The sequence below is a fragment of the Eurosta solidaginis genome, chromosome 3 (assembly GCF_040869045.1).
Source record: "Eurosta solidaginis isolate ZX-2024a chromosome 3, ASM4086904v1, whole genome shotgun sequence".
In the NCBI taxonomy this organism is placed as follows: Eukaryota; Metazoa; Arthropoda; class Insecta; order Diptera; family Tephritidae; genus Eurosta; species Eurosta solidaginis.
In genome coordinates, this window is record NC_090321.1 from 132,422,613 (window position 1) to 132,445,124 (window position 22,512).

The following is a 22,512-nucleotide window of genomic DNA, read 5'->3' on the forward strand; positions in this document are numbered from 1 at the left end:
GACACTTCAGGACTTTTTCGGGATCATTTGGGGTACCTTCCGGCATCTTTTCTAGATGGTTTTCGGGATCCGTCCGGATCCCGTCGGGGAAATTTCGGGACTTTTTCTCAACTAAAACGGGATCATTTGGGGACCTTTTCGCCATCATTTCTGGATGGTTTTCGGTATCCGTACGGGATTACGTCAGGATCATTCCGGGACTATTAGGTGATCATTTGAGGACCTTTCCGGCATCATTTCTGGATGGTTTTCGGTAATCGTTCGGGACTTTTTAGGGATAATTTGGGGTCCCTTCCGGCATCATTTCTGGATGGGTTTCGGGATCCGTCCGGCATCCCGTCGAAGTCATTTCGGGAGATTTTCTCGACTAATACGGTATCACTTGGGGACCCTTTCGGCATCATTTCTGGATGGTTTTCGGGATCCCATCAGGATCATTTCGGACGATTGGAGGATCATTTGAGGACCTTTCCGGCATCATATCTGGACGGTTTTCGGTATCCGTCCGGGATCCCGTCGGGGTCAGGACTTTTTCGGGATAATTAGGGGTACCTTCCGACATTATTTCTAGATGGTTCTCGGGATCCGTCCGGGATTCCGTCGGGGTCATTTCGACACTTTTTCTCAACTAGTGCCGGATCATTTGGGAACCTTTCCGGCATCTTTTCTGGATAGTATCCGGGATTCGTCCGGATCCCGTCGCACCACACTTCAGGACTTTTTCGGGATCATTTGGGGTACCTTCCGGCATCTTTTCTAGATGGTTTTCGGGATCCGTCCGGGATCCCGTCGGGGAAATTTCGGGGCTTTTTCTCAACTAAAACGGGATCATTTGGGGACCCTTTCGCCATCATTTCTGGATGGTTTTCGGTATCCGTACGGGATTACGTCAGGGTCATTTCGGAACTTTTTCGGGATCATTTAAGGATGGTTTTCAGGATTCGCCCGGGATTCCATCAGGGTAATTTCTGGACTTTTCCGAGATTATTTCGGGATCATTTTGCGACCGTTCCAAGATTATTTCTGGATGGATTTTGGGATCTGTCCGGGATCACGTCAGGGTCATTTAGGGATCTGTTCGAGATCCCGGCAGGGTCATTTCGGCACTATTTCGGGATAATTTACGGATGGTTTTCGGGATCCGTCCGTGATCCCGTAGGGGTCATTTCGGGATTTTTTCGGGGCTAATACGGGATCCTTTGGGGACCCTTGCGGCATTATTTCTGGATGGATTTCGGGATCTATACGGGAACCCATCAGGTTAATTTCGGGACTATTTCCGGATCAGTTGGGGACCCTTAAAAGGGTCATTTCGTGACATTTTCTGTATTATTTTGGGATCATTTGGGGACCCATCTGCCATGATTACTTGATGATTTGCCGGATCCATGAGGGTCATTTCGGGACCATTTGGGGACCCTTCCGAGATCATTTCTGGATCCGTCCGGGACGCCGTAGGAGTCATTTCGGGATTTTTTGTTACTTTTTCGGGATAGTTTTGTGACCCTTCCCGGATCATTTCTGGATCAGTGCGGGATCCCACCGAGGTCATTCCGGACTATTTCGGAATCATTTTGGGACCCTTACGGATTCATTTCTGTATGGTTTTCACGATCCGTCGTGGATGCCCTCGGGGTCAATTCGGAACTTTTTCTGGACCATGTCGGGATAATTTAGGGACCATTCCTGGATATTTTCTGGATGGTTCTTGAAATCCGTCCGGGAGCCCTTCAGGGTCGTTTCGGAACTCTTTCGGGACTATTTCGGGATCATTTTGGTACCCTTCAGGGATCATTTCTGTGTGGTTCTCTGGATAAGTCTAGAATCATGTCGTTATCATTTCGGGTTTTTTTGGGACTATTCCGGGAAATTTTGGAGACCCTTCCTGGGCATTTCTGGATGGTGTTCGGGATCCGTCCGCGATAGCGGCGGGGTCATTTCGTGGCTTTTTTTGGATAATTTCGGGATCATTATCAGGTTATCAGCTCATTTAGTTCTTTTTTGAACTCAATTATAAAAATAAAATGCATTAGACAGAAACAAATTTTTAAACAAATAACTTGATAAGCAGGCTAACGTGAATAGCCCATATATTTAATTTTCTCCTTGCGGACGGGGCCGCGGGTAAAGGCTAGTCTTGAATATAAGTGAAAACGAATATAATCGAGAACCTTTATAATTAAAAATTCAACTATAGATAAAAGTTTGAAAAAACGTTTAGTTTTAAACAACAAATTTTCTAAAACGCTTTTTGGGAGTTTATCAATAACGCTGGTGGTTCACAAGAGGCAGCAAACTTGTTTGCTGATTTTTTCAAGTCAATTTTTGTTGCTGACTCTTCCGATGATAATTTAGAGGTATTCACTTATCAAATTCTTTAGATTTCGGCTCTCTGGCAATTTCCGAGGCCATAATTGGATTAAAAAATTCAAAGCTTGTTCACGTTCATGGCCTATCCACATTCGTACTTAAGCAATGCATAGATTCGATTTGTTAGCCCTTAGGCTTATTTATTTATTTATTTATTATTTAAAGTCGACGACAAACTATGGTCGACTGCATAATATAAAAGATATATAAATATACAACTCAAAAGATAAAATTTAAGATATATCGAGATTTCAACAATGTTATATTACAAACAAAGACATATTAATGAACATTACTCTTTAATTTCAGAATATAATAATAGTAAGAAATATGAGCAGAAATAAGATCTTATGCCGAAATCTTATACTGTTACTCATGAAAAAGCATGTTTTTTACGTTGTTGGAATGCACCAGATTCCAATCAACACAGTACTGTCTTGTTCCTTCTTAATGATACATGTTGATAAATGTTCCTCCATCCTTAAGCGAGATAGTTCCTGTTTTTTATGGAAGGAATAAAATGCCGGCAAATTAAATTAGCTTGTATCTCTTAAATTAGATAGGCAAGTATTGCATTACGTATAGTGGCAAAAGTACATTCAAGACTGATACAGCTATACAAGTCATTGTAGTGTGCGCACCAGATAAGAAGAGGATTATTTTAAGCAAAGTTTCGTCAACAAAGGGGTAAATAGAAAGGATCGTAGTGTCTGGATACTCTAGGGGGAACCGCAAAAAACAAGCGGCTGAGAAGGTCCGCAGAATCAATTTCTCCAATAATGAGCTTATGGATGAACAATACCCCCGGTAATATTCTCCGATTTTCCAGAGTGGGTAAGTTAATAAGAAGAAGTCTACTTGTGTATGGAGGAAGGTGGAGACTTGAGTCCCAATTAAGGCCGCGCAATGCAAATATCAAAAATTGCTTTTGAACTGACTCAAAACGCTTTATATGCTTTTGAGAAACAGGGGACCAAACGCATGAGCAATACTCGAGTATTGGACGAACCAGCGATGTGTAAAGAACCTAAGTGAGGTACGGATCATCGAACTCTTTAGCCGATCTTTTAAAAAATCCAAGTAAACCCAACGCTTTGTTGGCTATAGATGAAATATGCATGTTAAAATTCAATTTCGGATCAAAAAGGACACCTAGATCATTTGCAATAGATATACGCTCCAAAGGCGTACCATCTATTACATAAGATTTCAATGCTGGCTTCACTCGGTGAAATGTCATATGCTTACATTTAGAGCAATTCAAAGCTAGTAAATTTGTTGTGCATCAACATTGGAACGAGTCCAAGTCGGCCTGAAGAAGATCCAAGGAACTCAAATCGGTAGGACAGTAAGTGCAGCAAAGTTTTACATCATCCGCATACATTATAGTATGGGAATATAATATTGTCTGTGGCAAGTCTTTAATGAAAAGGGCAAAGAGCAAAGGGCCTAGATGACTTCCCTTGGGTACGCCGGAAGAAACTCCGAACGATTCCGACAGATTGCACTTGAACAGGACTTTTTGGGTCCGGTTAGAAAGATAGTTTTTCAGCCACATTAATAGGTGAAACGGAAAGCCCAGTAAATCAAGCTTATGAATAAGTAACTCATGGTTGACGGTATCAAATGCTTTGCTGAAGTCCGTGTAGATGACATCCGTTTGCTTGTTCGCTAAAAATCCTTCCATAACCATAGAGGTGAATACAAGCAAATTTGTAGTGGTTGACCTTTGACGAATGAAACCGCGTTGGCATGGAGATAAAATACTTTTGACCTATTACCTTTTTATGCAGGGGTATAAAAAAGACTGTTTCCAAAGTGCCGGGAATGACGCAGATCCCAGAGATAGCTCAAATAATTTTAAAATAGGCTCATACATGTTTTCGGCGCAGTACCTAAGCACGCAACTAGGAACACCGTCCGGTCCCGGAGAAAAGGTGGGCTTCAAAGATTGAAGACTCTGAAGAACAATATTACCATCAATAGCAGGATTCCTAATGAAATTCGAGCTATCTAAGCGATAGGGATATTGACCGGAATGAAAACCACTGGATGAATACGTGGACTTAAAGAACTCAGAAAATAGTTCAGCAACGTCGTCATCAGTGCAAGCTTTTTTACATCCAAAGGTTAATAAGGAAGGATATCCAGAAGTTTTCCGCTTTGAATTTACGATACTGTAAAACTTTTTTGGATTTTAAAAAAATTGGGCTTTACAACAACTCAAGTGATTTTTATAACAAACCTGATTAAGACAGTGAAATTTAGAACGAGCTATTAGATATTTAGAGAGGTCTGCAGATGCTCCAGAGTTCTTGAATCTCTTATAAAGCCTAGATTTAATGTTATTAAGTCTGATAAGTTGCCTTGAAAACCAAGGGGGCTTATTCGAACATAGGGTATAGCGAGTTGGAATGCAGGTATCAAAGAAGCCATCAAGCGTACTGTAAAATATAGAGATAGCCGAATCGACATCAGTGCAAGCAAAGAGATCCGACCAATCATGGGAAGCCAACAGATCATTGAGCATAATGAAATTCGCTTTGTAGAAGCATCTAGATCGGGGACGAGACTGTACTTGAATCCTACGGGGTAGGCTGATATCAAGTGATATCTCTAGCGTAGGGTGAAGAGGGTCTTCTGGAAGGGATAAAGGTGGTATTTGCGTAAAGGCAGTACCCACCGAGGCATCCACAAATACTAAATCCAGCATTTTATTTCCACTATTTGGAACATTGTTAATCTGTAAAAGAGATGAGTCTAACAAGCAATTGAGAAACTCATGTTGAGCAGTGGGAGTTAAAAAGTTTGAATCACTTATATTAACCCAACTAACTGTTGGCAAGTTAAAGTCACCAACAACAACAAGTCGATCGTTATCTCCCAACTGCGAATGCAAATCGCAGATGGCCGAGCTATGACTAGCACAAACATCCATATCCGAACGAGGTGGTATATACGAACAACAAACAATTACGCTATAGCTACCGAATGAAAGCCTAACTGCTACGAATTCGATATGAGAGATATTGTCCAGCGAAATCAACTCAGATGATAGGTTAGATTCAACAGCAATAAGGACACCTCCCGCTCTAGAGATGCGATCACGCCGATAAACAGCATATTTATTTGAAAAAACCTCAGAATTGTAATTATCAGGCTTTAGCCAGGTCTCCGTAAAAGCTACAACTTGTGCACAAAAGTTGAAAGAATTAAGGAAGAATGGAACAAGTTTTGATCGTAAACCACGAACATTTTGGTAATTAATGAGAAGACGGGACAGATCAGCAATTACCATTGTGTTGTTATTACTGTGTCCGTCATACCGTTTTTTGGCTGTAATAAAACAGGTTCGGCCCTCGCCTTTCTTGCGAACAAGTGAACGACAGTATGCTTAGGCCAAAAAGATTAATCAAGTACCTTATCGAAATATTCATCTGAAAGGGATATTTTAAATGAGATGTATCTCTCATATTTAAAGTTAAATTTATACACATTGATGTTACTAGTGGGTGCAACACCAAGTTTAGAGCAAACGTAATGAGCAATATCATTTTCGGTAAGCGAGGCGTGTAATTCGGACACAAATACAGCCCTACGAGGTGGCACGGCAGTCTCCTGCAAAGGAGTAGCGGATAGCGCACCAGAGAGCTTGGAAGGTGCGGCCGTTATAGAACAGTTGACAGAAAACGCATTGCTTGACCTAGCGTTGGTTATCGAGCCCGTCAAAGAAGTACTATTTTTTTAGGTACACTTGTATCGCAAGCAACAACCCCAGTATCGGTAACTGTTATTGTTGGAGCTAAAGATACCGGTGGAGGTGTAGGATGAATTGGGGAGTCCAGCGGAATCAACATTGGTGACGTAGAACAAACAGCCGCAAAGGTACCACTATTAGTTCGTGCATCGTTTAATTTGCCAGAGATCGTCTCTCTGGAAGTTTCGACACAGCCTTGTGGAGATTCCTGAGCTGCATTGTTCATAACGTCTTTGGTAAGCCTCTTCGTATCAGTCAACGCGGTTGAAGGGACATTCGTAGGAGGGCAGCTGTGCCCCTGACTCGAAGACAAGTTGGAGTCATTGTTGGGCATACATTTCTTACGTTTTGGGGATTCAGATATCACTTTCAATTTTTTAAAGTGAGCCTCCATCGTTTTGAATCTTTCGTTAAGGTCACGAAACCCAATCAAAATGTTGTTGAACTCTTTCTGAGTTTGCCTCATAAAAGCTCGCATGTCATTTTCTACGGAACGACAATCTTGACATGTCCAGTTCAGTCCAATTTTGCTGGATATTAGGTCAAACACCCGACCACCTATGTGAGAGAAACCGGCACAGATAACATGAGCCATATTATCACAGAGCCAACAACAAACATATGTATCACCACGGGAAATTTTCTTTTGATTGGTGCACTTCTTGACACAGCAATCCAACATAATTGCAAAGTTAAACAAACCCAAAAGAAAAATAGGAAAAAGAAACTATAAGTATAGGATAAATTGAACAGCTGTTCAAAAAATATGGGCGAGAGTTATTTTGGAGCACTGGATGCAAATCGCAAGACAGCGTATAGCTAGCAGCGAACACAACAGAAAGCAAAAAGGGCACACAATGACTTGCTAATAGCAGCTACCAACAAAAAGGTATGCAGTTATCACAAATTTTTGTGAAAATCTATGATATATGAACACACAGACTGAATGTTTAAATTGCACAAAAAGCCACTATGTATATTGCACTGTGTAAAGATTTAATACGAAATTAAACTTATAAACTGTTTTCTATTATATTAATGAATATTTATAAAAGACAAAACTTGTTTACAAAGTAAAAAGAATAACAATTCGAAGAGCGATCAAAAACACGTCCGCGCACGGCAAGGTTACCAGATCAATCTTTCACTTAAGTTAGGCATATTTTTAAATGAAGGTAGCATTTGTCACCCCGATACTTAAAGCAGGTGATAAATGTGATATTTCAAACTATCGCCCAATTTCCAAGCTATCTAATTTTACTAAAGTATTTGAGAGTATTGTAAGTAGTAAGCTCGCCTTTGCGTTTAAACCGTATATTCCTCTCTCACAACATGGTTTTGTACGTGGTAGGTCAACAGTTACTAACCTCTTGGTATTTTCGAATTATTGCATTTCGTCGTTTATTAAGGGGGGTCGGGTTGATGCTATCTACACTAATATATCAAAAGCATTTGATAGAGTTAGTCATAATTTGCTACTGAGTAAGTTATCCTCGCTGGGTGTGCATAATCAGTTTCTCGATTGGATCAAATCTTATCTTGCAATAGGGTTAATTTTGTTGTTGTTAACGATGCGAGACCACCTCCTTACATTGCTACTTCGGGGGTACCTCATGGTAGTATACTGAGGCCTTTATTATTTTTAATATTTATTAATGATGCCAGTTCTTGTTTCAAGTTATGTCATCATCTTTTCTATGCTGACGACTGGAAGACATTCATGATGGTAAAAAGATACACTGATATTGAAGTTATTCAACATGAGCTTAACTGTTTCGACGACTGGTGTAGATGAAATAAGTTAGTTCTAAACGTTGACAATTGCTTCGTAACTTACCACATAACGCGAACGCCCCTTCAATTAAATTCTCTTACCAAAATTAAAGATCTTGGTGTTGTGTTCGATTTCAACTTCTCTTTTACAGAGCATCTTAACTTTATTATACCTAAGGCTTATGCCGCTCTTGCCTTTATAAAACGGAATAGTCGTGACTTTAGAGATCCCTACGCAAAAAAAAAAAATATTTTATTATGCTTTTGTTAGATCGAAACTGGAATATGCGGCCATAGTTTGGAATCCCTTCTACGCTATCCATTCGAATAGACTTAAAAAAGTGTTTAAAAAAGGTTCCTGCACTTTGGTTTGGTCCAATTAAAGTTTGACTTGCCTATTCGTATATATTTCGCGATGCTTTCGCGTGCTATGAAGTTTTCGAAATCCATGCTGATGATTGGCAAGACGCAAGTTTGCAGAGACATAGGGAAGCAGAATGGCAGCAGGTGTATTGGCCCGCCAGAGTAAGCATCGGAGTACCCTGTTCTTTTAGAGTTTGCGGAGGAACAAAGCGCGATGAAACCCGTCGGGGGGTTGCCGCCGCTGAGACCAGAACATCTCGGGAAGTGGCACCGTCCAAGGCAGGAACTGTATTGGGCAGATGTCGCAAGCATATATACTCTGTGCTGGCAAAGGGTGCACAAGGTGGTAGGGACTAAGAGTCTGTTTCCCTCACCTACTCGTGTTTGTGCCGGATAGAGGGGGAGAAGACGGTGACAGGGGCCGTATGAGCTGGTGGCGACGTGGGGTGGATGCGATGTAACCATCCCTTACACGTGACGCAAGAGTGTGATCGGTCTAAAAGGATTATTTTCCAGCACATGCAGGAAAACCATTTCTCTGGACCGGTATCAGGTACTGGCCCGGATTGTGTTCGATACCTTCCAGGAGCAGGAGAATATGGCGCACTCCCGCAACAAGGATCTGCTGGAAGGCTGCAGGTTATGGGAGGAATGCAATAATTTTAATGGGGTTACACTGCGATCCCAGCCCTTGGTACATAGAACCTAGATTTTTTTTTGTTGTTCTTAAAGCAAAGTAATAGTTTTTTGACTAGAAAAAACTTTGAAATGAAGTATTATTTTTGCACTTTTAAAAATATTTATTATAATAATTATGTTTCTGCTATAAAGTATACCCAATACCGACTGATGTCCGCCAATAGGCACGTGATTTTAATAAGTTAATTTTGTCAGCTCGCCGGAAAAGCGGCCAAAATTGCCAAAAGATGCCGTATTGCGAGAGAGCGACCTGCCTTTGACTAAAAACTGCATTGCAGTCATATTATTCTTTCACTACCACACAGCTGAGTGAAAAAAATACATTATGATTTTTAAGAATTAATGAGCTTAACACCGGTAAATGGTAATTGTTATTCAATTATGATTAATTTTATTAGGAGAAACTGAAAAGAAGGAAACATTTACTGGCATAATGCGATGGTACCATTTCGAAACCCGCCATGTCATCATCGTCGGCAATTTCGTAATGTTTATTATTTCAACAGGTTTTACCGGGGATCGAACCGAGGTCAAACTGCTGAAATCACAATCGCCTAACCATTGGGCTATTGTCTTGTATATGCTTTCTTGGCCAATTTCAGTTTTATCCCATTTTCACGCTCTCGCACAATTTGAGACATTCTGTCTTTACATTAGCACGCCTAGTACAAATTATGGATGGATGCATCAAATATACCAAGAGCTTTTCTGTTGCTTATGATATACTTTTCGACCTAAAATAAAGAATATTGTGGTAGAATGTACATAGTTTAGCACAAATTTGTACAAATAAGTGTTCCTTCTTAAAAGAATAAATTTACTTTAACTATTTTGATGCATTCGCTTTAATTTAATAAGTGAAACAACTCCTAAGAAATATATAATACCTACTTTTCTCCCATAATCGCTTTCCCCTTTTTCGAACATTGTTGAGAATAAGAGGAAAGGGAGAAGAGAAAAAACTCACAAGGAATTTTTATTTAGAATACGGAGAAGGGAAAAAAAAACTCGCAAGGAATTTTTGGTTAGAATTGGGCTGAATTTTTTTTCCATCAAATCCCTTGTAAAATACCCCTTCTTTTAAAAATGAAATAACTAGACTAAAGCTAAATTGTATAGCTTGTGATTATTTTCTCTCGAATCTGGGCCGTATCGTGTTATACGATACGTGATCGAATTAAATTTTTTTAAATCGCAATAGCACTCAAATGGTGATTACGATTGAGTTAGTACGTAAAGTATAGGCTGTAAGTACTTATTAGATTAATTTGTTATCATTTTTATGAAAAGCTTGACAGATTCATATTTATCATTTGATTGAAATTGGGTTTTCATTGTTTAACACGACACGGGCCCTGATCTCAAATATTTCATATTAATCATAGTGTTCCTGTTGTTGTTGAAGCGATAAGGACAATCCTCGATCGCCTTGGGGAGTGTTATCGATGTTCGTGGTCCTTTGCCGTATGCAGATCCGGTACGTTCCGGCACCAAGCCCGACCATCTCGGGAACGATTTGTTATGACCACATGCGACCTTCTAGGCCATCCCGCCCTCCCACCTCCTAGGTCCGTGAGGAGTTCGCCACGGATAGGTGATGGGTTGGAGAAGCTATATATTGCGCTGGCAACCCCTTAAATCTATTTGGTATTTTAGTCTCCTCTTACTACAAGCATACCTACCGCGGGTATATTCTAACCCCTTAACCCGCTGGGTTATCCATTATCTTTTTGCGCTGACCATTATCTACTTCAATTCTTACATGCCGATAAGGTTATTAAATACAGATGGCGGTGGCGGTGACGGCAGGATTTCACACCCAGTTGATGAGACATGCTTATGGTGTTTGATAAATGCTTTGCGCTGACCATTATCTCCTTCAATTCTTACATGTCCATCATAGTGTTCCTGGTTTAAAAGTGACAAAATTATTCAGGTTGGACAAAGTATGCTGAAACAGTTTAGAATTTAAGTCAAGGCAGTTCGTGGTCGTAACCCAAGCTAAACTGTTGAGTTCATTTAATTTCGTCGCATTATTTATTGATGGGACGCCAGCCGGCAAACGAAAATAAATTGCCAACATGTTGGCAAATGAAATTTGAATCAATTGCCGTTTTCACTTAATGGTCTATTTAATTGTCACTTGGTAGTCAAAACGGACGGCATACGCATTTGACGTTGTATGACAAGCCTTTTTCATTGCTATGGCCAAGTTTGTGGTAAAATTTGGCTTAGATAAATCATTAGAAAATGTTGATAATTTGTTTGTGTTTAAAATATGAATAACATTGTTCAAAACCAAAAAATATTTGAAATAAATATTTTTTTATAGAAATCAGGAGCTCGGCGTATTGTAAATTTTTATCTACATATATATCTGGTTATCCGGCACAATCTTAATTAGTATAAAATATGTGGTTATTATGTACTCTTATAACAATCAAATGACATTCATTCCAAAGATGATTTCAGATTTAATATAAAAGTGTCTCTGAGAGGAACGTCCGTCCATAACGTAGCAAATTCCCATACATATCTAAATTAATGTTTTAAATTTTTTCAGACCTAAATTTTACCTTTAAATTGAGTCAAAGCGTCTTCATAGCCCCCAACATGTGCAGATTGTTGCGAGGATATATTGGAACGTTTAGCTTTTTTTGCTGGACTTGTTTCCACATTGGAATCAATATCACCGACTCTTGTTTTTTCTTGTGAAACAGGTATTTGTACTGTATGCTGAGAATAATAAGCAGCGCTTTGCTGACCATGTTTTTGTGAGCTGGCGTATTGTTGGTTGTGTGGGATGTCAGAGTGTTGGTGTTTCGAGTTTGTCCGCACCTGAGCTGATGACGCAATTGGCGGCTCATTATTTATGTCATTGGGATCGAAACCCAGTCGCTCTTTATAGTAAGCGTGGGATGTCATTTCTAAATTTGCCACAGCTATACACTTTAATCGGCTTTAGGATATGCTAAAGAGTAGCATGTATATTCACTAATTTTGGCATTATAATTTTTGCTATATTTATATATGTAAACTCAAATGTATACTCGGTCTTGCTTGTATGGCTGCAAGCAACTGTCTTTGAGTATGTGGGTTTATGATGTTATTTCAAAGTGGTATTTTTAAGAAAAATTTGTTATGTTATGACGAAGAAACAGAATCTAAGAAAGGCATTTTTTTCAGATTTCGTTGAATTTGTTTAAATACTATAACGAGTTATCTGAAAAAGATATTTACAAAGTAAATATGTATGCATTATATGATTTACAAGGTAATGATCAGGGGAAAAATACGAAGCTAACACTCTTATTGATCATTCAAATAAATATATATAATTTACTGAATGAATTTGAATATGCTCATGTGCGTAAGTATTTGTGTATGTACATGTATTTATTTAACATTAAGGCTAGACAGCCAGATTTTATTTAACATTTTAACATTTAACATTTATATATATATATATATATATATATATATATATACGCTATACAAATTTATTTAATTAATAAGTATTACGCTAAGGTTAAAGATCAATTAAAGTGTTGTTTAACTATTTGAAGTTGCATAAAAATGTATGTGTTTAAGGGAATGCCATGTAATGAGTAAGACATTTATCAATACTGTAATACATTTTTTGTCTGAAAACGTTTTCGTCGATATACGAAAAATTGCTCTGCGGCAAGCAAACAAGCAATAAAATATAAATGGAAACGACGTTGTTCAAAATAAAGTTAAGTAGGTACATGCAACAGGTTTCTACAGTGCGAATGTACATATGCATATACTCGTATGCCAATTAGATACGTGGGTTTTGTTTTGTTATACACACACGAGCTAGAAATTTAATTTGTTTAAGCGTATCCACATAAATGTACAATTCAATTTATCACTTATTATGAAAAAACTGATACGGAAGTTTTTTTATTTTGAACTTTAAAACTTTTTAGCACTTTATTTTCACCCAAAAAAAATAGTAGTTTTATTTAAATTCACAATATCGTTGATTTATGTACAAAAATAAAAACTTCTTAATTTTTCAACAAACGTGCGACAGACAGGGCAGTTCGTTCCGTACTGAGTAGAAAATAAAAACGAACGTTGATTATACAGTTTAATATCAGTTAAGATATGAGTTGTATCAATACAACTTGTATGGAGAGAACATGTAATCTTGCTTGGTAGCAGTCGCTTTTAGACTCTGATATAGAGTAAATATTTGGTTGTTGTGTATGGTAGGAGAAAAAAGTTGTCAGTAAGTAATCCAATATCAGCAGAAACTAAGCGAATAAGAAAAGAGAATATAATTTTAATTAAGAGTGAAACCCCGTACTGGCAAAGTCTATCGGCTGATCGGTTAAATTCGTAAAGTAAAAATGTGAAATGATAATCCATTCTTATAAGCTGCTTAGCTAAAAAATTGAAGTTGTTCTCTATTTCTGGGAAGATTTTAGAAAGTGTCAATTTAATGAAAGAATTGCATTAAAATTTGCGAGTTTATATTTGGCGTGAAATAAAAATATGGACACAACTTTTTTGCTGACATTATCGCCGTTCAAAACAGGGACCCAAACCTTTATTACTTTTATAATAAAGTTAATTCCTTTTTTTTTAAGGACAGACTAAAGGACCGGCTCTATAATTATGGAACGGCTCATCCAAATGAAACGATTTTTTTCATACAGAATCCCTCTGGTTTCAACAGAAAGCAGAGTATCGAATTTCAAGGTAAGATCCCTATTTGAGCAAATTTTATGGCGGAAAAACAGGTGCAAGTTTACCATGGAAAAATATATGTAAGTCTAGTACTATGGTATGAGTAACAAAGACTTTCAACTGGCCATATAGGTTTCAAATCTAGACATTTAAAAAATCCATTGGTAAAAAGATTTCGTTTCATTTGGATTAGCTGTTCCATAGCTAAAGAGTCGGTTTTTTAGTCCGGATTTAACTTTTATGTTCGCACTTGTAAAATAAAGTCCGGATTTTACTTTTATTTGTGGATTGTTTTGAAAAAAGTTCGAGAAATTTATTTATTTATGTATATATATCTTCAGGACACAGTCCCCACAGATAGGCAAAATACATCAAAACAAAACAAAATAATAATAATTACATAATACAAGGAGTTGATTAAAAAAAAAAAGTCTTGGCGACTTAAATACATATTACAAAAATATACTGTATACTTATTAAATTATTCAAATTAAAAGTCTAAAAGACGTACAGAGGTATAGGGGGTTACACCTTACATATTTAACGTAATACGCAGATACTTTTTAATTCTGAAAATCGGGTCGCAAGCATCTAAGTTTTTGCAGTGATTATTGAAATCACGATAAATGCCAGGGAGTGGGTCATGCATTTCGAAGTTTGATCTGCATGTAATTAATGCAGTTGTTGAAAATATCTAGACGGTCTAACTAGCACATTGAACTTAATTTCGACAGGCAAAAATGGACTAGCTATCATCCCTCTTAAGAGTTTTACGACATTAAGCATCTTTCTACGGCTCTGTAATGTAGGCACCTGTAATAGTTTTAACTGGCTGCAGTACGGCGGAAGATTCATTGACGTGTCCCATATAGAACCGGGCAGTGGATTTTCCGTTGGTACGGGAATGCAAATTTATTTGTTAAAAAATTTATATGGGTTTTTTGAAGGGACTGTACCTGTTGGTAACAGTGAGTAAGCAAATGAAATATTTTACCGATTAGGCTTTTTGATGTGGGTTATATACCCAGGGTCCGGATCTTTAGATCGGAGGGCTATATAAATATGGGGATTTTAGATTTGGGGTCCGTACTTTTTTTTTTTTTTATTTCACCTTATATCTTTTCTTTTGCGATTTTTCGAAAATTTTCTTTTTCTCAAAATTATATTTTTTCCACAAAACCTTTTTCAACTTCACCCTAATTTTTTTTCTGTATATGAGTAGGTATTTGTTTTTTATTTTAAGGAACAATTTTTATCTTTCTTTTGTGTTTTTAGGTACACAAGTTTTTGTCTATCTGTGTTTGTATATATTTTGTTCAACTTATTAATATTTTTAAATAATTGTTTTCCTTTTTTTTTGTCTCTTGTATATATAGCGTTTTTATGTTTCATTCTTCCTTCACTTTTATGTTATTCAATTTGGATTTTTAATTTTTTCTCTTTTTGCTACACCTTAATGTAACCCTTTTTTTATGTATTTAGGTATGTTTTATACTTTTGCCGTTTAAAATTTTGTCACAAACGAAAATAATTTTCTTTTTTTCGATCTTGATCTTGTTTATGTTGTTGGTATGTTAAAATGTTGATTTTGTTTAAAATATTTTTGTTGTTTCACAAATTTTCAAATATATATATATTTGTTTTAAATTTTCTCATATGTATCACTTTTTGTATTTCCTGTTTGTGCACTAATTTTTTGTCAAATTTTTTCAATAATTTATTTAGTGCACATATACATATGTATGTATGTATGTTTTGTCCATTATTTGAAATAATTTTTGTTAAACACTTTTGTGCTTTTTTTCGTGTTTTTTGTTTACACTTTATCACTTTATTCTTATTGTGTCCGTACCGACCGGGTTTTTTTTTTTTTTTTTTATGTATTTATATAAAATAGCTTTTAGTTTTTGCAAAATATTTGTGTTTTTTACTTTTACTTTGTTTTTTGCCGCTGGTTGCCTTTTTGGCACAAAAGGACCATGTATATAATTTAACTGCACTAGACACTTTAGTTAGGTTGTATATATTTGTATTTATCGTTTATCACTCACAATTCAAAACTTTAGTCGATAAACAGAGTTATAAATATGAAATTAAAATTCAAAATAAACTGCGGGACGGCGGGCGGGAGAAAATACAGCAAACGATGACGGGCACGATCGATGCGTAGCGAACGGGCTAGTAGATAATGATAAACTGAAAATTGAGAGTGAGCGCGGTAGCAGACACAGCTGAGCTGCCATGATTGTGTTTGGCCGCACTGGCCGGGTGTTGCCAGACGGAGGGGCGGACTTAATCCGTAAATCGGATCATGTCTTCAACATAAAGAAATATCAGATTGTGGTGGAATGTAACTTATTACAAGATATATATACATTGAAGACAGATTTACACGCAAGCAAAGCAACCCGACATCGTCAGAGTTAGCGAAATGCACCACCTCCGCAGAAAACGTAGAGTGAACTACAATCAAGACTTCTCCACCAATTCTGCCCGGCCGGTCTTTTCCTAAAATCTCAGACGAATCAGATAAAATTTCAGAATTAAAAACAGTTGGCTTCAACCAAGTTTCAGTGAAAACAAAAACATCATAAAGACTATCATGGCTTTGAAGAAACGTGTCCGCTAGTTTGGTGTTCAACCCCCTAACGTTATCATACAAAATATTTAGAGTATTCGTCATTAAAGATGAGATAGTATATTAATTAAAATTAAGGACAAGCGCATTACTCATTGTGACACTACTACAGCTTTGGTTTGTAAGTTTTTTGAATCCTTAACATGGTGGCTGCTCGGCTTCTTGGTATACAGGTGCACCACAGAATGAACCGACCAAACCGAAGAATCCAGCACTTTATCGAAGTATAAGTCAGGAACCGAAACTTTAAACGATGACATATCTCTGTCATATTTGAAATTAAAATTGTAAACATTAATGCTGCAACTGCATCTAAGAGGAAGAAGACCCTAGAGGCACGAGCCCATAAAAATAAAAACGACGTCCCACCCATTAACATCACCCCCACAGAGGTTGAATCAGCAATCCACAAGGCCAGGCCCTCCAAGTCGATTGGCCCCGACGGAATAGCCATGCCAATGCTTAAACACCTTGGCGATGAGGGAATAAAATATCTAACACATGTTTTCAACTTGTCACTGGAATCCTTTGTCATTCTCGAAAAATGGCAAGGATAATCCCGCTACTAAAGCCTGGCAAATCTGCTAACGAAGGTGAGTCTTATCGACCGATATCACTCCTTTCACCATTAGCAAAGACATTGGAAACCGTTTTGCTCCCTCATTTTACGGCAAATCTTCGCCACGCACCAACATGGCTTCCGTAAAATGCACAGCACCACCACCGCGCTCAATGCCATTAACACTCAGATTAATTACGGGTTAAATCAGCAAAAAAACCCATCATGGGACGGTGCTCGTAGCACTCGACCTGTTAAAAGCTTTTGAGACCGTCAACCACGGCATGCTACTCCAAGACATAGAAGGCTCACACCTTCCCGCTTGTCTAAAAAGATGGACCGCTAATTACCTGAGTGGTCGGCAGGAGTCAGTTGAATTTAGGAACGAAATTTCTAAACCTAGAAAAATTAAACAGGGGGTCCCACAGGGTAGTGTCCTGTCCCCGCTTCTGTTTAATTTTTACATATCAAAGCTCCCCTCCCAACCAGAAGGAGTCACAATCATTTCTTATGCTGACGACTGCACGATTATGGCTACAGGACCTGGCCCTTCAGTTGATAAATTAGTTTTTAAAATAAACAGCTATCTCCCCAATCTTTCCGGTTTCTTCACCTCGCGCAACTTGGCACTATCACCGACAAAATCCACGGCCACCCTGTTCACGACGCGGAAGGAACAAATATCACAAATATTGGACGTACGCGTCGATGGTGTCACATTACCGACTGTCAGTCACCCCAAGATCTTAGGGGTAACGCTCGATAATACTCTAACCTTCAAGGGTCATGCCACCGAGATTGTTTCTAAAGTGCAAAGTCGCAACAAAATCCTCAAGCGGCTTGCCGGCAGCACATGGGGAAAAGATAAAGAAACGTTGCTAACCACGTACAAAGCAATTGGCCGGCCGCTCATGAGCTACGCGTCACCAGTTTCGTCACCTGGTCTTAAAAATACACACTGGAAAAGGCTACAGGCGTGTCAAAATACTGCAATCAGAGCTGCCACCGGATGTCTCCTTATGACTCCCGAACACCATCTACATAGTGGGGCGAAAGAGCTCAATATTAAAGAGCACACTGAAATGCTGAACAAACAGTTCTTGCTTAATTTTTACAAGCATCCTAGCACATGATTCAGCACCTCCTCCACGGGAATTAAGGGAACAACTCCTAAAGCACTATGACGAGATCCGGCACCTGCCAACATTGCCGTTTCATCCAGGCAAACATAAGCAGGCCCTTGGACAAAACCATACAGAATCAATAAACGCCTTTGTCAGGACGCGCCAGGTGAACCCCGTTATTAACATGCAATATCCCATCCTTGCAGAAAAAGAAAGCACAATACCAAGGGAAACACGAGTTACCCTGGCCCAACTTCGTTCTGGATACTGTAACAGGTTAAACTCTTACTTGTCCAGAATCAACCCAGACATACCTAATGTATGTCCTGCATGTGATGTGTCCCCACATGACACCAACCCTCTTTTCAATTGTAATGTGGAACCTACGCCTCTAACACCCATCTCCCTATGGTCCGCCTGTTGAAACGGCCAGTTTCCTAGGACTCCCGTTAGAGGATTTTGATGACAATTTGGGAGTGGTCGTGCCCATTGAGTGGGGCGAAGTACTGTTAATCAGCGTGCGCAAAAATTCGATCGCGATTGCTCAAAAACATGATTTTCTCGTATTATCTCATTTTACGTTTGCGATTTCTCGCGATAAATACTTATAAGGACGAACGATTGCAAAACAATATATGTATACCTTTTTCGTTTTTGAGATACTAGATAAACAACTTTTCACAGCAGCCTTTCCGCCGCGATCGATCGCTTTGTACGCTCGTTCGTTTTCGATGTGTATACACAAAATTATTGCCTGTGGTCTCTCAACTACGAAAAATATTTTAACGAACGTTCGTTGAACTTAGCATTTATCGTGAGAGATCGAATTTTTGAGCAATCGCGATTGTTCTTCCAACTGTGAATGCAAAAAGTTGAGTTTAATCAGTCGAAAAAAACTTATATACACGTGGTAGATTGTTTTTAATCTTATTAGTATTATATTAATAAAAAATGGGGAAAACGTCGAATATTGACAAGGAAAAACTTGTGACCTTTAATAAAGATACCAATTTGTCAAAATGCCTTTTATGCGAAAAATAACTTAAAGGGCATATATTAGGAAACATTAAAAGACACTACGAGACCATACATAAACATAGCTTTGGTGAAGTGGAACCATCCAAAAGTGCAAGTAAGAACCCAAATCGTGTAAAATTGAATAAAACCGAGTTTATAAAATGTTGTGTTGACTGGTAACTGTAAAAAACATACCATTTCGAATTTTCGACGACGAACTATATTTTAAACAAATGATTGCACCCTACGAAAAAAAGTTAACTTGAATTTGAATTCTAAAAATATCGTTGAGCACGTGAACCTTATCGCAGATAACATAAAAAATATTTTGAAACAAAACTTTTCCAAGAAAATGTTATGTTTAAAGATTGATATTGCTACAAGAATGGGAAAAAGTATATTGGGTATAAATATTCAATACATCAAATATTTTAAAATTGTGATAAACACTATTGGTATGATACAACTGAAAAAGAGGCATACGGCACATTTTTTAAAAGAGGAAATATTAAAATGCCTGCGGGAATATCAAATTGAACTGACACAAATTTATTCAACTACATCATACAATGGGAGAAACATGATAAAAGCCTCCCAACTACTCCAGCAGGAAATGTTAGACTTGCAAACTGATGAGTTGGAGGTTCCTTCAGAAAACGAGGATGACGACTGCGAATCAGTACACGATCGCTTAAATTCAGTGCTGGCCATAGTTAGATGTGCTGCGCATACAATTCAACTTGCAGCTCATGATTTCTTCAAGCATATGCAAGGAAAATTAAAAAATTGTGAAACTCCAAAGGACGAGCATAAAGCGTGGTCGTAACACTGTGGACATACGTATGCCACCTCTGGACAACATCACCCGCTGGAACTCAACATTTGAAATGATGAAGTCCCTGTTGAGTTTAAAAGATCACATACATAAATAGGAACGAGATCGAGTTTCCTCTTGACACTGAAATTGATTGGAGCTTTGTAGAAAGCTTTGCAGATGCATTCAAACCAATGGCGCTATGTACAAAGCAACTTCAAACTGAGCAATACATCATTGGTGATTTCTACAGAGATTGGCTAAAATGTGAAGTCAAATTAAAAAGAATGACGTGAAATCCTTTTGCTGCCAAACTGTTAGAATCTATGGAAAATAGAAAGGAAATATTGATGAACAACGTCGCATTCCTTGCTATCCAAGATTTAACTTCTTAGATTCACCGTATATGACTGCTGAGCAGAAGAAAAGTGCAGTGGTATGTGTAAAATATCTAAATATGTGCTTTTGTTTGAAAAATTGTCATTTCCTCAGGTGCATATATTACGCACAAACGCAAGCCCTAATTCCTTGAATGGAGAATGCAATTCGCCTAAAGAAAGAAATGAATCAGAAGATACTGCACTAGGTTTGCTTAATGATCCCTACAGTATTTTAGAAAAGGAGTTCAACATCATGACCAGCTGTACATTGACAACTGAAAGCAATGCTAATATCCGCCTAAAGCTCGATAATTTAGCATACGGCGAAAGGAAGCCTTTTGCGGCTGATGTACTTGATTATTGGAAAAATCTGTCCACAAAAGAAAAGGATTTATATAAGCTGGCTGAAGTCATTTTAGCTGTTCCGTCAAGTCAAGTTTCCGTTGAGAGAATCGAAAAAATAAAGTCGGTATGACACTCTTCTAAACATAAAACAACAAATAAAAATTTGAAATTTTATACGGCTATATTTTTAGATGCCTTGAAAAACTTTTTCATTATAACAACACCCACCCCAATGTACATATGTATATGCATTTGTATAATTTCTCATTAATGATAATTTTGTATGTACTTGGGACCTACTCCTCTAGACGATCGCAATACATATAAATTAGAAATAAATTCAAGTAATTTGTTCAGTTTTGTTAAATTCTTATTACAAAAATAGTAACTTTTCATTGTGTTAAGAAGGGATAACCCTTTACTGTTTAATGTATGAGAACATTAAAAAAAAAAATTTTAATTTATTTACAATTTATCTAAAAATTAATTAATTCAATTTTTCACATATTACTTATAAAAAATATTCTTTTCATTTAACTTATCAAGGGAAAACTCAAAGATATTGTATCACCATTATTTAAAAGATTGTTTATTTTACAACATCATATTGATTTTCAAACGAACGATCGCGAACGATCGATCTTTTTAAAACGAGAAAATATTTGAGTTTTGCAGTGGACGCTCGCAAATAACGATCGATACCGAAAAATCTAATCTCCACGCTTGAAAAGAAGTTTTGTCGCTCGTATTAGTTTGTAAAAATTGTTGTAGCTTGTGAGAGATTGTTTATTCATTCGTAGGCAAATTCGAATTCACTCGCGAGAAATGCCAAGCACTCAATTTTAATTGAGCGATAAGTTGTTTGATAGATCGTATTTTGAGCGTTCTCCGCACCCTGCTGTTAATACAAAACCAACAACAAGAAGGCTTAAATAAATTTTGGCATATGATGAAAGACGAATTCAACTCGACTTGGCCGCCAGAAAATTGCTTTGGTGAATGGAAGCAGGCAACTCCAGCGGATTTGTGTTATCCTGCCGTCTTCTTCTTCTTATGCTCATCTGTTGATTTTGCTGTGGCACCAATTCATTACTCATTTCAGTGAATACTATATGAAATACAATACTGTGCATTGTTTATACTTTATTTCTTAATTTCAAACAAATTCGCACCAATAATTAAACTTTTCAATTTTTTAAACAAAATAAGAAATGCACAACGAAATTTCGATTGACAAAACAGCTGACTTCGAAAATTCGAAATTCCTATTCGCAATTATTGTTCTCCCTAGGAGAAAAGAATTGGAGGAATTTTTCCGCGGGAATAAAAAAATCCGCGAGAACAAATGTCCGAGGAAATATTTAGAATTGGGCTGATAGTAATATTTTGATATATAGCAAGAAAGCAATATATTGTCTTTGCGAAGTTTCAGCAAAATTCGACTATATCTTCATATTTCTGGAATACTTTATATAATCAAGAACCCTATGCTTTTATATAAGCAAGTTATCCGTGAGATATGCCTAAAAAAGAAACCAATCAACTCACAAGAGCCTCAAATTTTTTTATCTTACACGATTAATGAAAGAAAAATCTGCTATGAAGTACTTGTATGTCTTATGTTTGGACACCATGAAGATGATTTAAGACTTTCTAGTTTTATAATAAAGTATGTACTTCAATAATTAGAAGTAGCTATTATTTCTATTGATCAGTTTTACACCTTTTTTGCACCCAACTCCTCAATTGATTTAACATATCTGAGGGCAATGAAAGTATACAAAAAATAACCATGGGAAAAAAGTATTCAGTACTGAATGGAAAAAAATTGTGCATTGATTTCAAGTTTACATTCATTAAAAATTGGGAATGGTTCCTACATTCACACTCTATATTGAATTGTATTCTACCATTCAATAACACACTCACTTTGGCTTTGAGTTAAAGTATTTTA

General features: G+C 37.4%; 1 protein-coding gene across 1 annotated transcript in view; it reads right to left on the bottom strand.

Annotated features, from left to right (window-relative positions):
• Positions 1–13,459, bottom strand: part of shot (dystonin-like protein short stop) — a 1,374,398-nt gene extending 1,360,939 nt beyond the window's left edge. The window contains exons 1-2 of the mRNA XM_067773043.1: positions 12,598–13,459; positions 11,539–12,185 (exon numbers count right to left, since the gene is read on the bottom strand). Of these exons, the coding sequence (XP_067629144.1) occupies positions 11,539–11,887 (349 nt within the window). The 5' untranslated portion in view covers positions 11,888–12,185; positions 12,598–13,459. The remainder of the gene's footprint in view (positions 1–11,538; positions 12,186–12,597) is intronic.
• Between the last annotated feature and the right edge of the window lie 9,053 nt (positions 13,460–22,512).